The 21,582-nt window shown below is 38.4% G+C and overlaps 1 protein-coding gene across 1 annotated transcript in view; it reads left to right on the top strand.

Moving 5' to 3' along the window:
• Adamts5 (ADAM metallopeptidase with thrombospondin type 1 motif 5) overlaps positions 1 to 18,872 on the top strand; it is a 37,118-nt gene extending 18,246 nt beyond the window's left edge. The window contains exons 3-8 of the mRNA XM_051191801.1: positions 1,982 to 2,149; positions 9,931 to 10,214; positions 11,406 to 11,589; positions 11,920 to 12,095; positions 14,098 to 14,273; positions 16,644 to 18,872. Coding sequence (XP_051047758.1) covers positions 1,982 to 2,149; positions 9,931 to 10,214; positions 11,406 to 11,589; positions 11,920 to 12,095; positions 14,098 to 14,273; positions 16,644 to 17,211 — 1,556 coding nt within the window. The 3' untranslated portion in view covers positions 17,212 to 18,872. The remainder of the gene's footprint in view (positions 1 to 1,981; positions 2,150 to 9,930; positions 10,215 to 11,405; positions 11,590 to 11,919; positions 12,096 to 14,097; positions 14,274 to 16,643) is intronic.
• Positions 18,873 to 21,582: the final 2,710 nt, after the last annotated feature.

The following is a 21,582-nucleotide window of genomic DNA, read 5'->3' as shown; positions in this document are numbered from 1 at the left end:
ACTGTTAAAGTTTTTGTTTTGGAAAAGTCCAGGGACCGCAGGGTGAATTTTCTCAACATGTGCTGGATAGAGTAAGTAATTTTCAACAATGTTAATAAATATGTTTTCTGTGGATTTTGACACCCTTTAAAAAAATATCTGCATACCCCTCACAAATTGGAGAGGCCCTTGCCAATCTTGCTTCCCTTGTTATTTGGGGCATACTTCACAAATAGTGACAGGTATTCGGGCTACTGATCAAAGCCGCTATAAGTTGAAATGGAGAGGCTTTTCAGAAAAAAAAAACATCTCGCTTGCCCAGTAAATTCTGTAAATTCTGCTGAAGGCAATAACCAAATAAATAGCATAAAATATGTGGAGAATTAGAAGGTCACTGACCTGCAGCCACTCCATTGCAAGCACGAGGGCAGTCAGCTGCGTAGTGAATAATTTTGTTATGAGGTGTTGGTGATTTAACAAGTTGGCCCAAAGTAGCTGGAATGTGGTGGGAAAGACTAAGTCATCTCTGCTGGGCTGTATGGCTCTACATTGACTGGACTCTTGATCGGATGGCCAGAGTTCCTGCGTTTTCTGTGTAAGAATTTCAGGAAAAAGTGACCAGTCTGCTGTACTGTCTTATTCATGACCTTGGGAGTTTTATAGGACTCTGAGAGCTTTGCTGAAATAACTACTTCTAGTGGGATATTCACTTTGTCTCCTTCTGTGGCAATGACCACGCCCATTGGGGGGTGGAGCCAGGGGCGGAAGTGACCTGTGGAAGGAGGTCTGAGGGGGAGCTGCGGAATGCTCTCTTGCTGGCGGTTCTGCTCTCTCCAGACTCTCTATCTTGACTCCTCCTTTCTACTTCCTCTTTCCTCCTTGTCTCCTAGTCCCTCCTCTCTTGCTTTCCTATTGGCCAACAGTGCTTTACTAATTAACCAGTATTAGAAACATACTTACACAGTGACATCTCCTAACAACTACTTACTTGAATTCTTTTTACAAAGCCGTTTGGATTTATAGGAGAATGTCAATGTAGCCTTTAGGCTATGGAAAAAAATGATATTGAGTAACAAGAAGCAATTTACTCAGATTATAAGAATTTAAGTGTACCGAAGCACCCTGGATAGATGAGGATGCAGCAGTCAATGCAAGTATTCAAGGATTAAGTGCACACATATACTGGCCTTGGAACCATCACTCTTCTTGGCATCTGGTTCCTCATCCATCACTAGCATTCCAAAATGAGTATATTGATTTTGTTATGTCCATAACACAATAGAGATGAACATGTTTTAAAAATGGATTCTTTGTGAGACGAGTAACTATCTACAATTCACTAAATAACTATATATAAAACACAGCGTGGACAGGGATGAGAGATGGCATTTTATGCAGCAAGGAGGCCTCTAAATGTTACTTTTTATTTCTTTTCTATCTCTGGGTCATCTCAGGGAACTATTCTATGTACTGAATGAAGAAAACAGAAGCCACTGGCATCCAAAAACCACCCACTGTTTGCTGCATGCATAGCATTAAGACAGATTAAAAAGATTTTAGCTGTAGATGCAGAAAAGGTACTTTGATCTTCTGGGGTTTGTAGCTGATGAGAGAAGGCAGAATACTAACAATAAAGATAATGTGTGGTGAGGGCTGTGACATAATCCCATAGAAGCCTCCCAAATTCATGATTCTAAATGAGGTTTTACATGTCAGTTAGCATATGTGATCCAGATGGACTTTGGGATTATCTACTTCTTCATGTATGTTTTCAATTTCCATCCAAATGTTCACCCAAAGAAACTACTTCATAACATCATACAACTTCCATATGCCAGGAGGGTCAGTCTGGATGTGCAGACTGTTACACTCATCATTGATTAGATGCCATGGGGGTAGGGGCGCTAACTACTTGTTAGGTGGAAATAGAAATTCAGCATCATCTGCAATTGGCAATTCCCCTCTTCCTTGTGGCACTCACATTCTTGGTTCTTCTCCCTAGGACATCTACTTGGCCTCTCCCATGACGATTCCAAATTCTGTGAAGAGAATTTTGGTTCCACAGAGGACAAGCGTTTAATGTCGTCAATCCTCACATCAATCGATGCATCTAAGCCATGGTCCAAATGCACTTCAGCCACCATCACAGAGTTCCTGGATGATGGTCATGGTATGTAGCTTTAAGGACAGCACAGACTAACAAAAACGAGTTCAGATTTTTGCACCATGATGGCCTCCTGATGCCCTGGTCATCCTGTGAGACAGTGGTTGCTTGGACAGTGTCAGGAAAAGAAGCGAGCAAATTGATTGTCTCTTGGCATGTAATGCCAGCATCCTTGGTGGCATTACAGCTATGGTAATTTGCTGCTGACTTAAAAAGTTCAAAAGGGAAACAGTGTGGGAGACCACACAGAATGCCTAGCAGTGGGTGCCCTGAAGGCCTGGCTTTTATTTCCTCTTTCACTAGTAAGTTCCTGTGAGAACACTGGCTGGCGTTTAGGTCTGCATGATATTAATATGTCTCAGAATCATTTGTTGCATGTCTATTATAGCAGTTTGATTAAATTGTAGGACATAATTCTACTGGGTTCTCATTATAGCAGCACAAAACTGGGAAAGGAAGCTCTCTAAATATTCATTGACTAGAAAAAAAATTTTTTTTGATTTCATCCTGACAGCAGATTCTCCTGGTAATGGAATAAAAACTACAGAACAAAAATAGCAAAGCCATGGTGGGGAAAGACTTCAAGAACTTCAAAGGAAAAGTTCTGGCTTTGTCCTTTACAGGCAGTTCAAGAGCACAACATCCTTTATTAAACTTTGTAAGACTAGGATTAGTGCTATAAGTCATATGAAAGTACAGAGGAAGTCACAATTCCTAGAAATAATAAATCCTACTCCCTAAGCAGTCTTCGAAACAAGCTGTTGCAAATTTCCTCTCATCTTTTACTGTTTTAACATCACAGAAATGTGGCAGGCTGAACATGCACAGTTGGAAGGAATCCTTGAGAGCATATACTTCAACTTTCTCATCTTTCAGAAAAGGGTGTGTCTGTTTTCTTTCTGCTCTCTTAAAATATGTCTCCTTCTGAAACAGGTGGCTAAGGTTTGGATTTTGAAGATAATAATTTCCATAAATAATCTTATGAGTTGTCCTTCAAAGTAAAGTCAAGAGAATCTATGATTACCATCTTTACCCTGCATTTCAAAAAGGTTTGATTTATAAACACCTGATTTCTCAATGTGTTAGTCATTTTGAACTTCGGCGAAACAATGCCAAAATAATTAATAAATTAAATTCATTTCAAGCACAGGGATGTTTGTGTTGTGTAGCCAAAATATGTTCATCTTACTTCATGTTTCCCTGTATATATATTCGTGCTGAAATGGTAAAGCTCTTGTGGATACTAGAATTTGCATCTCATAATCTTAAACATAATCTAGTTCCAGCCTTGCTTGGAAATTCTCCTGATAGCAGCATGGTAGTACAAGCCTGCAGCCTGGGGTACTCTGCAGCCCGGGGCAACAGGATTGAGAGGTCCAGGGCAAACTTAGATGCAGAGCAAAGCCATGCCTCAAAAAATAATTGATTTTATTTTTTGCAATGTCAAATAAATACCCTCAAGAGGAGAAGACACACCCCATAGTTTAAAGACTTAGAAACATGACTAAGACTCATCTATCTTTCCCTTAGGCTAAAATACAATGGCTCTTCTCTTTAGTTTGGTTATCATGCCAGCCAAATATTGGAGTGGATGCTTCTGTAATCATCTAGTTCTCAGTGCTGAGCAAGTCACTACCTGAGAAAGTCTCCAGTAGAATCTTAACTCTTTATTCTTGATGCTACCCTTACTGTTCTGTCTTTTAAGAACTAGCATGAGTATTTTACTTTGAAATTATATATTGCACATTCCAAAAGGCTGAGCTCAACTCTGGATCTCTAAATGAATGGATCAAGTTGTTAAGGCGGCAAAACCAGGCAGCTTTTCACCCCGTGTAAGCATTAGCTCAGTCACAAAGCTGTGTACAATTGCATCCTTTGACTGTAATTTTAGAAGGATTCCCTTATTTCATGACCCCGGAACTCAAGGTATTACTTTCACTGCAATAACTATGCTTGTAGCATTACTTTAGCTTTTAGCAGTATTTCTACATAGCAGTATTGCTATGCTTGTTTTTTTGTTTGTTTGTTTGTTTTCTGTTTTTTTGTTTTTATTTAATTTTCACCAAACTTGCATCCTTTTGCATCAGTTCCCGTTCAAAAGGATTTTTGATGGAGACCAACTAAGAACACGGTTATAGTAGAAATAGATCATATTCACTTGCACTAGTAAATATTGTCTGAGTCTCCCAGATGTGGGCAAACAAAGGAATTGTCAGAATTCTTTGGACAAGAAAAGATTTACTTACTTGTAGTCAAATCTGGAGACTTTCATTTTTTAATGTGTTGACTTCTGTTAGGTGGCCTTTCATTTCAACCAGAAATGAAAAATCATATGTGTTTTCAATTTCTTATGATGATGAAGGTAGTTTCAGAATAAGGAAAAATAAAGAGAGGTGGTATGCAGTGAGACCTGAGTCATAGCTCCTGTCAAAAGATCACAAGCAGATGTAGTACTCCAGTAGTGGCTCTCTAGCTCTGTTACTTAAATGAAAGCTCAAAGAATTCAATAGCCATGTAATTTTGATTTTAAAATGCCTACAAGTCAGTTTAAGTGAGAGTAGGTAACAAAAACTGGAAAACCCATTTTTTAGATGATTGGAGAGCTGACATTTGAACTATAAATGTAAGGAATCAAGGAAAAATCCAAAGCTCAAGATCATTTTAAAACAAGCACAGAGAGACACATTGGTTCAAAGTATAATAGATTTCATCACAGCATACCACTTTTTTTTTCTTTTTATTAAAACTTGTGGTCAGGATCTAATGTTCTAGGCCACTAAAACTATTAGCAACTCTGTACTCATAGGCATGGGAAGACTTCACATAGATAAACTAAGGGCAAGTGACCTCATTTGACAATAAAGAAACAACAAAAATAAGTAAACTGCAGAGCTAAAACCAACCAACCAACCAACAAACTAAAAATGTGTATGTAGTAACTTGGTCCTGTTTTCCTAAACATCAACAATGGGATATCCATCATGCTATCTTACTCCTGGAGAGACTTGCAGACACTGGTCAGATGCAGTACTTCTTGCAGAGGTAAGATGGACTTTCAGTTACTCAGGGAAGTTGAATTGAGACACTCAGACAAAGGCAGCAAAACATGCCACGTTTAAGCAGGCACTGTCACAAAATGTGTTCAGTGTTTCGAGGGCACCCAAAGAGCACATGACCTGGAAACATGTGCTTGGTGTGACATCGCATCCTTCCAGCTCAAGCTCTCTGTCCTGCCGGCCAGCAGTGTGCTGAAGCAAAGAGAGGCTAGAGTAAAATTAAACTCAAAGCATTGAATTTATTTTTAACAGTATTAGCCATAAGTAGCTGGACATTTGTGTAGCACTCTACAGCTGCCAGATTTAAATTCATTAGTACTGAGTGCTTCCTGACTTAGGTCCAAGGAGAAATGCGCAGTGGATTGGTTATGACTGGGAAGCCAAAGTGCACACTCTACAGTAACTGTATCTGGGGACTTGTGATTCAGAACAAGAGTCGTCTTGCCTCACGGAACTCCCCCACCCCTGGCCAAGGGCTTTGGAGAAATGTGGCAGTGTTTATGCAAGTTAGCTGAACTCAATCAAGCTGGCTGGGAGTGCAAGCCTTGGATGTAGGGATAAGCACGGGCAGAGAAATTGTGCAAGGAAGGCAGGTTATTGAATTTCCTTCACAAAGACTTCCTAACCTTGAGTGAGGCCCAAGGAGATAGCGTTGTTTGCAACTTCCAGAAGTCTTCTGCCAGACGATGAGAAAGACCTAGTGCGTACAGCTCAAGGACACCAGCAACCTAGGATGAAAGGGAGATATGTGTGGAGAATTAGCCCAATTATCTCATTTATTTAAAGAACTAAGGCTATGGCCACTCAATGAGAACAGAACTTTTGACAATAATAATAATAATAATAATAATAATAATAATAATAATAATAAATAATGGAATACTATCTGTTAATTTCCAGCTTCAGGAATAGCAATAAAGATATAAAGCTTTAAGTTTTTAAGGTGAAATTAAGAAATTTGAAGTCTATTGTGGCTATCTCTTGATTTTTCACAAAATAATGTGTGTTTGTTTTTTGAAGATGTGACCCATGATGAGCTGTGACTTAAAGCTTTGTATCAATGCATATTAGGGAGAATGCTTAACGTCACCCCCTCCATGGTATACATGATGATGAGCATGTGATGCTTCCCCCAGATGCGGGTCCCAGAGTTACTTTCAGTCAACATCATCTGTTCCTTTGCTAATGTTCTTGTTCCTTTATCCTGGGAAAGTAAGAAAATGCACTTCTCACTGCTAATGTTAGACATTCCTCCAAGGGCCTCAGGGAAGGCATGCAAAGACTAGAAGCTGAATCTAGAAATAATGGAGTGGAGTGCAGAGAAAGTGCTGTGAGGTCTCAGATGCTTATTCAGAATCATTCATTGAGTTTTTCCAACCTGCAGATACTTGACTTCAATCTTATACCAGAGTGACAAAAGGGAAGATGGAAATAACTGCAGTGTTAAAAATAGAAAAAGATGAAACCATTAAATAAAAAAAAAAAAACAACAAACTTAGTCCCATAATTTCTATGTATCATTAGCAAGGAAGACAGCCCTAAACACCTGAGCCTTTTAGGTTCTATTTCCTGGAGGCAAGCTGGATCTTCCTTTATTTACTGGGTGCTATAGAACCCAAGGAGAAACAACCATTCTTTCATTTACCCTTTTCAAAGAAGTCTGGTTTTTAGTTGTTGGTCTTATTTCATATTTTTAACCTTGTGTACAAGGGAGAACATGTATACTATGCATGCCTGCTGACCTCCCATTTTCTATACGCCAACTACGTGAGTAGAAGAGAGGAAGGAGAGAAATGGAAAGAAGGAAGGGAAGATGGCACAATTTGGCAGTCTTGAACAGAACAAAACCCAGGTAGAATTTTGGACTATTTACAAACTTTTTAAACACAAAGTGGTTATGAAGGAGTGGCCAAAAGTAAGAATGAAACAGATAAAGAAAACGTCAACAATCAGTTGCATTCCAATAAAGGTCAAAATGAAAATGTTAAAAGAGTGATGGTTTCCTAGTTTCAGTCTACCTCCAAGCCATATGCACTTCTAAAAGTGCAAGACACAGATTGGATAATCCATTATTGCATCATTTTTAAATATTGTGTACTGTGAGCTTCATAGTCAGACACTGTAATGTTTTTTGCCATTTTCTGGCATAAGGTTTCCATGTGGAAGAGATGTCTGTACTATTCCGTTACAAAAGGAAACCATTAAATATAAAGCAAAGCTACTAAAGTGTATGCTACAGAGTAAGCAGAGATGAAAGCAGAAATAAATCTTTAAAAAATATCAACAAGTTAATGTCAATCATTCAATGAAGGAAATAATTTTATTCTAAAGAAAAAAATGTCACTTCCATGAGACCGCTAAAAACAGTTACTTTAATTGTATTGAGTTAAGCATTTTTAAAGACCTGTCTCATTTTGAAGTGTGCTTAGCAAAAATCGATTCCAAGTTGCTAGCAATCTACATTTCTCATCATCTGCAAATTAGGGTGGGTATTGGTGACTGGTTACATATCAATCATGAGATGATCACTTACTCTGGTTCTTTATAAAGAAGATAAAGCCACACCATTTTTTGTCTATACATGGCTAATTCTCTCCAGCTAACACCTTGTTACACAGAATGGTCTGTATTTTTTAGGGAAAAAAATGAAAGCAAACAAACACTGAATCCAGCACTTTTGAAGACCTGGAAAGCATTCTCGCTGATTCTGAGATTTGTTGAGTGCTCTAACATCAGCATCTGCTAAGGCTTTTCTGATATACACAGCAGCTGTTTCATGGAGCAATAAGATGACATTTTCCCAGAGTTCCAAAGTGCCTCTCTTCCTCAGTGCGGCTACGAACACTTAGTGGGGTTTTACTATCGTTCCTTCCCTTTGACTCAATGGTAATGTTTTCCTTTTAACTTGATGTTTTTCTCCCTAAGTTCTCTTTGGCGAGATCCTCATTTCTAATGCTTTTTCTGGCTGGCCTTAAAGAGCTTTACCTCTTCAAATGCTCTGGCTCACTTAGATTGGAACTTTGCTATTTATTCATTTTCATATAATGCATCTATCACAGTTGGACAAATAGTGTGCGGTGCTCTCTTTGTAGATGCTTGAGTGCAGTTGTAAAAATGTTTGTAGTACATTCAAAATATGCTGAATAGTTATTTTCTCCACGTAAATAAGGATTCGAATATGAAAGAGTTTGTGTTGAATAGAAGGCACTGACTTTCAGTTTGATTGAACATAAAACCAACTGTCATTATTTCAACTATTTCTGTTTTCTTTTTAACTTTTCAAAACTAATTCTACCTTTACAATACATAGTTAAAAGAAGTAAACATCTCACAGATCCCAGAAATAAATTAGAGAGAAGTTAATGAACTTGGCTAAGAGCACACAAACATGTGGCATTTCATCAGGATTAAATGTTAGGCCAGCTCTTTCTAGCATTAGGCACAACATCAGTCATTTGTGTCAGTCCCAAGAACAAAAGACATCTTTCTATATGCCTAACAGAGACAAGAGGATGGCAACCGCTGAGCACAAAGTCCTAATAACTAGGTAACATTGTATAAGAATTGACAATTTATTATTTCTTGACTTGTCTTTAAGATGAACAAAAAGAGTAAACCTCCTGGGAATGAAAATATACACACACACACACACACACACACACACACACACACACACACTGTTATAGTCAGCATGTATGTGTGAGTTGTATAATCAGGTAAGAAAAATAATAAAATCACAGCAGCCAGTGGGCATCTGTGCCTGAGTATATGGTAAAGAAAAGGAATGAGTTCAGCCCACTGGGCCTGCGTTCTTAGGGACACATTTTGAGTGAAAAAGGGACAGTCCAGATTTTGTATATTCTTCACGGCATCCCACTTGCCTGACCCCATTCTAAACTTCAGCTGTTTTGGGCTGCCACTCTGAATACCCAATGAGCCTATGGTAGATAGACTTAATAGGGAAGCAAAGGCAAAGCTTAAGACTTTTCTGGTCTAACTTACCAAAGATTGTTTGTTTGTTTGTTTTGTTTTTCTGATCACTATTTTATTTCATGGATCTTGAAAGCCTTTTATTACAAAATTTTATTACCTGTATGTGAGAAATATTTATTTAGTTTCTCTTTCCCTTTAGTGTACCAGAATAGAGTTTGCTCTGTTTTTTGTTGTTGTTTGTTTGTTTTTCTTCTTCTTTCTTGACACCTCTTATGTGCCTAGGACATCCTTGGTATTCAATAAGCACTTACTCAATGAGTGAAAATGTGAACAATGACCTCTGATGTTGTTAAGTTTTATTAGTGGCAAGGAGGCCAGCACATGGGGAAGAGGTGATTGAAAACTGGTGAGTGGGCTGTGTCATCAAGAAGGAACTGCTCAGAGCTGTAAATGGAATCGTTACTATGAAGCTCACCATTAGAGGAGTTCCTCCATGACCCTCCTCATTTCCTCCATGACTGTTTTCACAACTAAATGTAACTAAACAGCGGTATAGGAGACTAGCACTCACAGCCTCAAACTCCATCATTATAGCCACTCCAAGAGTGCATTATTCTAAGAGAATTCTAGAATCCAAACAGAGAGCCATCCCTATTCACTGCATCCCCAAGTCATTTCTGGTGACTTGTAGGTAGGTCATGTTTTGGTACCTGCCAGAAGAATGAATGTTTAGGTCCCTGATCATACTTATTTGAAACCTCAGCCGTGGTTGATTCTGAATCCTGATTACTCTCTTAGGTAACTGCTTGCTAGATCTACCACGGAAGCAGATTCTGGGTCCTGAGGAACTCCCGGGTCAGACCTATGATGCTACCCAGCAGTGCAACTTGACCTTTGGGCCTGAATACACTGTGTGCCCTGGCATGGATGTCTGTGCCCGGCTGTGGTGTGCCGTGGTGCGCCAAGGCCAAATGGTGTGCCTGACCAAGAAGCTGCCTGCTGTGGAGGGGACGCCCTGTGGGAAGGGCAGAATCTGCCTGCAGGGCAAGTGCGTGGACAAGACTAAGAAAAAATATTACTCAGTAAGTGCTTTTGCTTGTCAACTACAGCCTCAAGACCCAATTCGGGAAGTGCTTTTCTGGATGTGCATGGTCTTTGTCATCACAGGGCTTCATTTCCTAGCTAAAAGGTTCTTTCTTTGAATCATCTAGTCAAGCTCCATTTCCTACCCACAGCAGCCCTTCCAGTAACCAAACACAGGAAAACACGCTAGTAACAGAGATTTCTTGGCCAATTACAGCATTTCACAAATAAACCCAGATGGGCATGCAAAGTGGAGCCTGTATGGAGCATTTTGGAAGCTCACTCTTAAAATCCTCCTGCTAAAGTTACCAGAACATGTCTTCCAAAGTTCATGCAGAAACAGGGGCAGACACTATGGTCCTTCATCATGTTTTCTAAGGTCACAAATGGTCACTCTTTCCTAGCAGAAAATTCATGTAATGCTAGGAGCTATGGTACCCGAGAGGCTGTCACCAAGACATACATACACAATGCAACACATAGTCCGCATTGCCTGAATCTTGTCATACAACCTGACACAGGCAACCAGGTTCTTATATTTTCTAGTCAAAATAGCTGATGATGTCACACCTGTTATATTCCTCAGATTCCTCCTGCAGTGTCTCCATGAGAAGAAACCTAGAATTTGGTTCCTAGGTTCATCTTTCCATGTGGAGTGTGGGGGCGCATAGGCTGAAGTTGCCCTTCATTCTCTGTCCCATATAATTAGGAATGTAGCCAAGCCCAGCTCAAATGCATTCATGTGTGAGGCAGAATCTGCATAGAAAGAATGTGTGGTGACAGCAAAGGGACTGAAGAATTTTAGGACTAAATAGAAGGAAAGAAATGTAAATCGCCAACATCTTACAAAGCCATCAGTATGATGCATTTCATTGTTGGTCCCAGATGAAAGTAAAAAGAAAGTTATAAACAAGGGTTTTACAGTATCAGAAGACAAGATATAAAATGACTGGGGGAAACAGGATTTAATCCTTGCCATGTGCTCATTACTTAGGGTGACACTTTTGATCCTTTACTGCTAAAAAAAAAAAAAAAAACAAGGTCCCGAAGTAGATGACTTGCTAAGTACTGGAAATGGGCTGCAATTGTAGTCTAAGTTTCCACTGGGATGATATATATGCAAGTGACTACAATGTACATGTGGGAAATTTCCCCAGCAGAGTTAAAAGATCTTCTGATTTCTGTTTCAGACATCAAGCCATGGAAACTGGGGATCCTGGGGCCCCTGGGGCCAGTGCTCTCGCTCATGTGGGGGAGGAGTACAGTTTGCCTATCGCCATTGCAATAACCCTGCACCTCGAAACAGTGGCCGTTACTGCACAGGAAAGAGGGCCATATACCGCTCCTGTAGTGTCACGCCCTGCCCACCTAATGGTACGATGCCCCTCAAACTCAGGAACAACATGCGTCATGTGCAGTCCCTATGTTAGTAGAAATAAGTACGGGAGACTGGAGAAGTAGCATTACTCTTATAGTGGATAGATCCACTAATATGTAATTTAATAACAAATATGGGAGTGGTTTTTAAATTATTATCACAGACAACAGTGTCTCCAAGGGACCGGGAGAAAGCACCTGATTTCACCCCTGTGTATAGCAAGGCACTTCAAACATTGCTGCATAAAGAGGTCTTCAACACAGAAATCATTAACATTTTCTCTTAAAGCTAATAAAGGCTATGAATGTTACGCGTTTCGTTTCTAGGTAAATCTTTTCGTCAAGAGCAGTGTGAGGCCAAGAATGGCTACCAGTCTGATGCTAAAGGAGTCAAAACTTTTGTGGAATGGGTCCCTAAATATGCAGGTGTCCTGCCAGGAGACGTGTGCAAACTTACCTGCAGAGCCAAGGGCACTGGCTACTACGTTGTCTTTTCTCCGAAGGTAACTAACTACCTCTCTCTGCCCAGAACAGTAGGCATCCTGGGTGGAAATCACTTCATAGAATAAAGTCTATAAATGTCAAATTGACACAGTCATGATTTTCAGGACTGTTAGATTTGGAAGGGTTTCAATTCCATCTCTGTAATTTCTGTGTTTTCAAACTTTGTACACGGAACAAGTACATGCTTTAACAAATGCATTTGAAAAGCGTAGTTTTCCCATTGTTTGGGAAAATAAATTATGATACTAACTACAAAATAGTCTGTAGCAAAAATGTACTTTCCAGACAAATATTATAAGAGGACTATTGGGAAGGAAGATTTCTATTTTCTAGCTATTTAAGGATGAATTCAGTCTTTAAGATAGGTTTTAAAGTCATTGTCTCTGACCTATGACTCAGAATAAATCTTAGACCTTTGCCATGATTCAAAGTTTTTTTAGTCATTAAAGTATCAGATACATATGTGGTCATCCCTTAATTTTCACAGATAAACCTTTTCTGAATATGCTAAAGGGATTTTTTCATTATTTTTTGTATTATGCAGCAATTTACAAACACCATTTATCAAATTTTCAAACATATGGCACTTTTAGAACACCTCTGAAACCAGCCTTCTGTTGTATATGTAGACCTATGTCTCTCTACCATATACCACTGAAAAGTCAGCCAATATCCAATTCATGTGTATATTAATGTAACTACTTACTTGTGAAGTATTATATTTCCTTAAAACATTACATTGAAATAAAAAAAAAAAAAGACAACCGTTGGCAAATAAAGACATTTTGCTTCCCTTTACAAATAAACACAAAAATCACAAATCTGAAAGAGTCATATGTACACAAATTTAAAATATATATGCACATGAGCACACAACAGCTTCATATACTATTTCCTTCATTCAAAACCAAGTGCTTACTTTATTTTCAAGCCTTTCTGAAACACCCTTCCCCAGGTTCTGTTTCCTACGCAAATCAGTTTGTCGTTACTTTGACACCTGAAAATTCAACACACAATGACAATGATAGGGTCTTAAATAATTCTAAATTTTCAAATTTACTGCTAAACTAACAGCTACACACAAACCTTTGCATTCTGAAGTCTGCTAATGATAGTCTCCCATGAAGTTAAGATTTTTTTCGTCAATGTAAAAAGCCAAGATGATATTGTCAGACTGTGCTATGAATACAAAAATGGAGATTTGTGACTTGGATCACCAGTCATATCAGGCAAGAAGTTCAAGGGAAAAAAAAGTGCATAACCAAGTATTCTTAACGAAAATATATTATGTATATATTTTTTCACCTAGAAATTCCTGGAAACTGAATGGTTGATTGCTTTCTTATGGTTTAGTTTTTATGACTTATTTTTTAAGTGTGTGTGTGTGTGTGTGTGTGCATGAGAGCGGGTGCCTGGTAAGTCCAAACTCGTTGAGTGCTGATGGGAGATGTCATTCTGTATATGTTTCTCATATTGTTTAATAAATAAAGCACTGTTGGCCAATAGGAAAGGAAGATAGGAGGGACTAGGAGACAAGGAGGAAATAGGAAGTAGTAAGGAGGAGTCAGCATGGAGAGCCTGGAGACAATAGAACCGCCAGCTGCCTCTCGCTGGTAAGACCACGTGGAAATACATAGAAATGGGTTAATAATTAAGACAGAGCTAGCCAATAAGAAACAAGTAACCAGGCCAACAGCATTATATCAAATACAGCGTCTCTGTGTATTATTTGAGGCTGGCTCGGCGGTGGGACAAGACTAGGCGGCAGGCGGAAAAACCGTACTCATTACAGGGTGCTCTGAAGCTGTAGTTACAGGTGCTGTGAATTAGTGTAGGAATAGCACTTGAATCTGCTCTTAACCTCAGAGCCATATCTAGCTTATTTTTTAATGTAAAATGTATTAAAATAAAAAGCTCAGAAATTACAACTTTTTCTTTAAGTGAAAGAACAAAATCCCAGAGCCCAGATATCCCTGTTGCTGATATCTTTGTCATAAACAGGTTACAGATGGGACTGAGTGTCGGCCGTACAGCAACTCTGTGTGTGTCCGAGGAAGGTGCGTGAGAACTGGTTGCGATGGCATCATTGGCTCAAAGCTGCAGTATGATAAGTGTGCAGTTTGTGGCGGGGACAACTCCAGTTGTACAAAGGTTATTGGAACCTTCAACAAAAAAAGGTAACATAACTGCCCCACCTTAGCCTCACGTGAATTCAACAAGGTTTTAGACGCCTGGGAAGTTGATATAGGAGACTAGCATTAGCTCATCAAATGTGGTTGGAGAGATGCTTTATGCATATGAGAAGGGTAGGAGAAAAGCTGCATATGTCTCTGTGGCTGATGAAAACTTTAACTGCCTCATGAAGCAGATAAGCCACAACAGCTGTGGAGACAAGATCTTAGGATGAGAGAGCAAGAGGAAAGGGGACACTTCCATAAAGTGGTACCCAACAATGTGTCATCCCTAAAGGATGCTTGACTACAGCATTAGCTATTTTCATATGTTTAAGTTTTATTTTATGTGTATGGGTGATTTGTCTGTGCACCGCCTCTATGCCTCGTGCTGGAGAGAGCCAGGAGAAAGTATTTGGTTCCTGGGAATGGAAGGTGCAGAAAGTTGTGAGCTGTCATGTGGGTGCTAGGAACCAAGTCCTGTGGAAGAGCATGCACAGTGCTCTCTTAACCACTGAGCCATCCTTCAGCCCCTTTATGATATTTCAGATTTATTCTTTGAATATTTCACGCATGTATACAATGTATTTTGGTCACACCCACATCTATTCCTCCAAATTCCACTGGATATACTTGCTTCCCGACTTCACATTTTTTCCTTATTCCTCCCTTCCTTCATTGCTTCCAAAGATTGTGTTTTTTGTTTGTTTCTTTGTTTCCTTTTTTCTTTTTGAGGCATGTCCTTGCTCTGCAGACCAGGGAAAGCTTGACTGTCTGGTCATCCTCATGCCCCTGTTCTGGGATCCCAGGTATAATCCACCAATCCTGGCTCCCTTTTCTATCATTATGGCAAACAAATTCTAACTGAACAATTTGTTTTTCTTAAGAAAAGATTGCTCCCTGCAAAATGGAAGTTAATTGAGATGCTGTGGCAACGAGCCCATTTTACAGGGAATGCTCTGGTTTCTGTCCACTCCATAAGCACAGACACACAGCAATGTCTCCTGCTACCACACTTTTGTTCTAAACATGTAAGACTATAAATTACAGTTTCTGGGCTCAAATATAACAGTGCCTGATTTAGCTAACATGTCTGACAGAATGCAGGGTTATCTGTTCTTTATGAAACCTCTCCCATGCTGTGTACATAGGTGGAGTGTGCCTGCATGCCAACATAGGCGTTTGGTTTTCTGTGGTTTGTCAGAGATCTGCTAAACACATCAACAAGAGTTTATTAAAAGTACTAAATATCACACTAACTTGAAAAACCACAAGTTATGTTTGATATGATGTTACAAGGCATGGCTCAGGAATTATTCTGACTATAAGTATTATCATAAATCTTGCTAAATGATGAAATCTGAATCATTTGATTATGTTGGACCATCTATACCAACCCTACAGACCCAGGAATATTTTGTGCCTCTCCACATTTCAAATATGCAAAACAGCTTACAGATTAGCACCTCCAACTTTTGCATTCCAGGTAAAGAAATAAAAACTTGGAAGTTTAAGAGTTACGTAGTTAACCATAATGGGTGATTGTCAGAGTAGAACCGAGGTTATAAATGAGGTCCTAGGTGTGTGGGAAGGAAGAAATTGACAGAAAAAGGGGACACGAAGGGGAAAGAAGGAAAGAAAAGAGGAGAGGAGGAGAAAAACAGAAAAAGAGAGAAGGAAGACAAAGAGAGAGAGAGAGAAACAATGTGACTTAGATGAATCTAATTTTAAGGTGATACCTCACATAGTGACCCTGTGTGAAAATGGCTTTTCAGAGTGCTAAATGGAACACACTTACAAGTTTTCTGTCTGTGACTGTTATATGTGCATTTCTCGTTGCATTCAATGATGAAGAAATTCATGATGAAGACAACTGATATGCATGAAATCTCCACCCTCAACAGTTAAATTTATAAAAGTTAAAATTCAACAAGGGGGCTGGTTTTTGATCCCAGCATTGACAAGGAAGAGCTTGTAATAAAGTCATTTAAAGATTTTTATTATATCCTCACATCATATACCTTTAGGGTAAAATGTGACATCCTCTCTAACAGTCATTCTGACCTTGAAGCCCTTGTAGGATTATGTATCATCTATCAATATTAGACACTATGAAAATGGCATCACCCTAATTTTGAATATCTCAACATAAACAGATATAATATAATATTATAGTGTGGATTTTTAATTTTATCTTATATAAAAAGCTTAAAGCCAATTTAAACTTAGGTTCTTAAATACACTAAAAGGTTATGTTTAGATGACAGACAACTTTTGGAAATTTCCTGTTTGTTTATCAGCATCTAGTCATGTACTAATTCTATCCCATTGCCTCTTTCTTTTCTTCACCTCACATGTGAACACTCTTGCCTACAGTAAGGGCTACACGGATGTTGTGAGGATCCCTGAAGGAGCAACTCATATAAAAGTCCGACAGTTCAAAACCAAAGACCAGACTAGATTCACTGCCTATTTAGCACTGAAGAAGAAAAGTGGTGAGTACCTTATCAATGGCAAGTACATGATCTCCACTTCAGAGACTATCATCGACATCAATGGTACGGTCATGAACTACAGCGGGTGGAGCCACAGAGACGATTTTTTGCATGGGATGGGCTATTCGGCCACAAAAGAAATTCTGATCGTACAGATTCTTGCAACAGACCCAACTAAAGCATTAGATGTCCGTTACAGCTTCTTTGTTCCCAAGAAGTCCACTCAAAAAGCAAACTCTGTCATTAGCCATGGCAGTAACAAAGTGGGACCACACACCGCACAGCTACAGTGGGTGACAGGCCCATGGTTGTCCTGCTCTAGGACCTGTGACACAGGCTGGCACACCAGGACGGTGCAGTGCCAGGATGGAAACCGGAAATTAGCAAAGGGGTGCCTTCTCTCTCAGAGGCCTTCTGCATTTAAGCAATGTTTGCTGAAGAAATGTTAGCCTGTGGTTTGTTCTCCTGCACAGAGATAACTGGAGGGTCGTCATAGATACAATTGTGGTGAAGACAAGGCCTAACCAAGGCACAGAAAGTAGTGCTTCAATGTCATTGTCACCAGGAGTCGACTTATGGGCAGAATCTGCTCTCTGTGACCAAAACATGTACATTGCTTCTCGTTATGATGGTGACCTTGAAATACAGAAAACGGGGAAGTTATGGAACATCCCTGGGCCTACACAAGAGAGACACACAGTGATGAATGTAGAATTGAGGACATCTGAAGATGGCAGAGAAGTCTTGTCACCTACCTCTTATAGAATGTCTTCAGAGGCATTGTGATCGTGTTCAATAATGACACACAGATTATTTTTACTGTTTGTAAATGCATCTGCCCTTGGAATGTCACTTTATATACTTGGTCCTATTAATATATATATAGTATATTTCTATTAAAAAAAAGTATTTGACCAAAGTAGGTCTGCAGCTATTTCAGCTACTGGCTTCCAGAAAGAGCTGTGGAAGATTTACTGGAAATTAAGAACTTGCTGCTGTTGAATAAGATTTTGTGTATTTTCTGACTACAGGAGATAACATTTTAGTCAAAAAAAAAAAAAAAAAAAGCATTTTGACAGCAAGCATCTTCTGAGAAATTCTAAAAGGGACAGGATCTGTGTATATCTGGTCATTTAAAAAAAATCCTCAGGTCCACATACTCTAACTTTGACTATCTGTGTTTTTTTCAGGCAGTCAGCCATTTTATTGTATTATTGTGGTGTAGAAATTGTGTTCTCCTGTGTATATGTGATCAATATCCAAGGGTCTCAATTAGTTTGCTTGTATTGGAATTTAAAAGGAAAAAAAATGTCACTGTGTTTTCAATTTGTAGTTTCACAACTGCTTATTTTCTGTGGCTCCCAGTTAATATTTCACAATGTGTAGTAAACATACACAACACACAACATCATGTTATCTGTCACATCGGACACCTTTGGACCAGCATACCTCTTCTCAGCCAGCCTTTAAAATGTGTTAGTGTTCGCTTATTTGTTTTTTCTTGACGGTTGGAAAAGACTTATGTTCCATATTGACTAGGTCTAACAGTAATGTTAAAGCCACTTCATGTTTAGTCTCCTCTAGAAGAAACAGTTGGTATTAATTCAATTACTTCAAAAAGTCAAACTCATTAGCATTAATAAGACTGTTGCTACACCATAGGCAATCATCTCACAATTTAAAAAATATAAACATATACCTACTGTATTAGACAATTTTCCCAATTGTAAAGTGTTTGACTATACCAGTGAGAGCATAGATAATGAAATGTAAGGGTTTCCAGGAAGTCTCCTGCTTTCGGAGGAAGGCTGCACATTGAAAATAGTTAATACTTATAAACAGAAAATATCCTTTAGATTATACACCGCACAACCCCCTCGGATAACTCTAATAATATGACATGTTTTATTCCACTGGGATTTCTATTTTTCTTTGTGAAATACAGCAAAGCAAATTGTTTTATGTAAATTTTATAGTGATCATACCAAATGTGCCTACTGTTAAAGATTTGTATATAAGGATTTTAAGAAATCCTGGTTGGAATCCCACTAAATGTATGAGAGTTTATTTTTATTATAGGATATTTTAATATAAAGAATTATGTAACTGATGACTCTATATCACCTTTATTTCAGCAGACCAGAAAGAAAAAAGGGAATCTTAATGTCTTTTATTTACACAATTATATTGTGAAACAGATCGATGCACTTCCAAACCAATCATCATCATTTAGAATCTCACACTCTGGTTATTTAATGGTACAAAGAGAGTGGATAGAGAGGTTAATAATGTAACTTTTTCCAGTTTTGAAAACAATATGAACCAAGTAGTTCAAATGAGACCAAGTTCATATTTTATCCTTTGTGCTCATGTTAAAAGAAAATAAATAAGGAGTAAGCATAATTGTCACCTACTCAACTTTCCTGTATGATCTTCATACTTTAATAGAATTTTTTTCAGTGGATTGCTTTTCCCTACAATAATGAAATTTCACTCTTTGGAATAGTCCCAGAGAATATAGAATGAACAAATCACTAGTCTATTGTCTGAAGGAATTCTTTCTCCATTTTAAAATGAGACCCCTACATTGACAAAACTCCTAAGGAAAGAGACACAGAAAACTAAGATTTGGAGAAGGGGGGTGTCAGGGAGGGAAATAGCAATGGGTGATGGGGGGAAACTCATGCTCAGTCCAGTTTGATTATGTGCTCTCTTCCATCTTTCTATTGTGTATCTTGAAAATTTTAAAGACATTGGATTTAGGATGATGAATAAGTGTGGTGGGAGGAGCCAATGCCCGGGTTATAATATTCCTAACCTCACTTGCATAAAAATCACTCCAGGATAAATTTCATTGAGTGCAAGAGAGCCCAGAACGAAATAAAGCCTTGTCCTTTTAGAACAGAAAAGATCACATTGACCCTCCTTGTTGCTCGGAAGTATAAGAACATTGCTATAATGTATTTAATATAGTCAACATCCATTGCCTTCATGTGGAAACAATTTGTAACTAAGAATTGAGGGATGGATCCCAAATGAACAACAACAACAAAAAAAAAGTTGCAGCACTGAAAAATAAGTAATTTATTGTTTTTGCAACTGCTATGTGAATTTCTGTGATGAAATTATTTATTCTTATTTAACAAAAATATGTGCAAATTCTTCTATATTTAAAGTGTTTTGCTATTGTCCTATTTTTTTAAGTTATGCTACTTGTTTGTGTATAAATTGCACTTTGTGAGTTTCTGTGATGTACGCCACTTGTGGCTTTTGTTTTGGTTTTTTACAGAAAGCTTTCTGTGTTAAAAGCAGGTGTATATGTGTGCATATTCCTCATATGTTTTTAATCTGCCACTCTCTGAAATTTAATCTTCCATGGCTTAGTAGTTCTCCTTACTCATCACAATACTATAGGTCATTTAAGTCTTATTAACATTGGCCTTTTTTTCAGGTCATAAGTTTAAAGATGTATATTTATTCAAGCAAGTTGCAAGTTTTTAAGTAGAGGACATAAATGTCTTATAAGCACCCCCACAGAAGGTGAGCCACAATAGACAGTCCGATTTAAACCAGTCTGAGTGCAAGCCTGCAATCCCAGCACTGAGGAGGCTGACATAGGAGGATCGTGAGTTTGAGGCCTGTCTGGCATACACAGAGAGACACCTGGGGAGAAGAAACAGAGTCAGTTTCATTCATGTCACTGATAAAGGTGTACAGGGAGCTGCTGATGCATTTTATGAAGGTTAGGTACACACAACATCTCAGTGGATTAAGGAATGGCAAACACAAAGTCTTGCAACTTTAGAAACAGCTCCCTAAAATGCTCTGATTTAGTATCTCATGTCTCTAGAGATTCTATAAATGATCTTAAACAAAATGTATTTGTGTGATTCTGATAGTATGGGTCACAGCTTTTTCTATGAGTATAGGTGGCCCCTGCATCATGTGACCTTTTACTAATATCAAAGTGTCCAGAGTGATACTGCCTGGAACCAGCAGGTACAGCTCTGGTAACATCAGCTCATTTGTGACTATGAATGAACAATCCAGTTGCAACAATATGAACAATCCAGTTGCAACAATAAGGCCGAGCACTCTTGGAGCCACTGTGCAACTCATTGGATCAATCCCTGGCTGTGATGTCTCTCCATGAATAATTTCTTTGTTAGCACGTTGATAAGGTCAGTATAACAAGAGAGAGCTATAAGCAGGCTCAGAAGTTCAAAGTGTTCACTATGGCTACATTTTGTCATTGGAAATATGCTAGGTACATTAATTCTACTCATAGTTCAGAACTCTCTGTAAAAGAGTACTGCCATAATGTATAAATATCACATATCTCTTTACAGTAAAAATTGGGGTCATACAAATGCATTGCATTTTTTTTTTCTTTTAGTTTTCCGTGGCTACAAAATAAAAGAAAGAACCATAAGAACAAAATCGGCCATTCAAGACAGATGCAAAGCCATAAAGAATTTAATCATTGAAACACACAGAAAAGGAACTTGTATGGTTTCTATATTATCTTTCTCACTGACCAATAATCTAGATTTCTAGAGAATAAAAAAGGTAGATCAGTCTGAATAGTCAGCTAAAATGTGCTAATAATTTATTAACATGAACTATAAACATGGCTTATTGAATCATTTTACCACAAAACATATAAGTCTATAAATTCTGTTCAATCAAACTATGGGTCCATGCATTATTTAGTCAGTGCACAGGAATAAAAATGTTCAAATCAGTAAAAAAAAAAAAAATTCCACCTAACAAATTCTTGGTGTAGAATATAATTCTAGTGCAGGTCTTATGGGGGATAG

This window comes from Phodopus roborovskii, unplaced genomic scaffold (genome assembly GCF_943737965.1).
Source record: "Phodopus roborovskii unplaced genomic scaffold, PHOROB, whole genome shotgun sequence".
NCBI classification, from domain to species: domain Eukaryota; kingdom Metazoa; phylum Chordata; class Mammalia; order Rodentia; family Cricetidae; genus Phodopus; species Phodopus roborovskii.
This window is presented reverse-complemented; position numbering and strand designations above follow the sequence as displayed.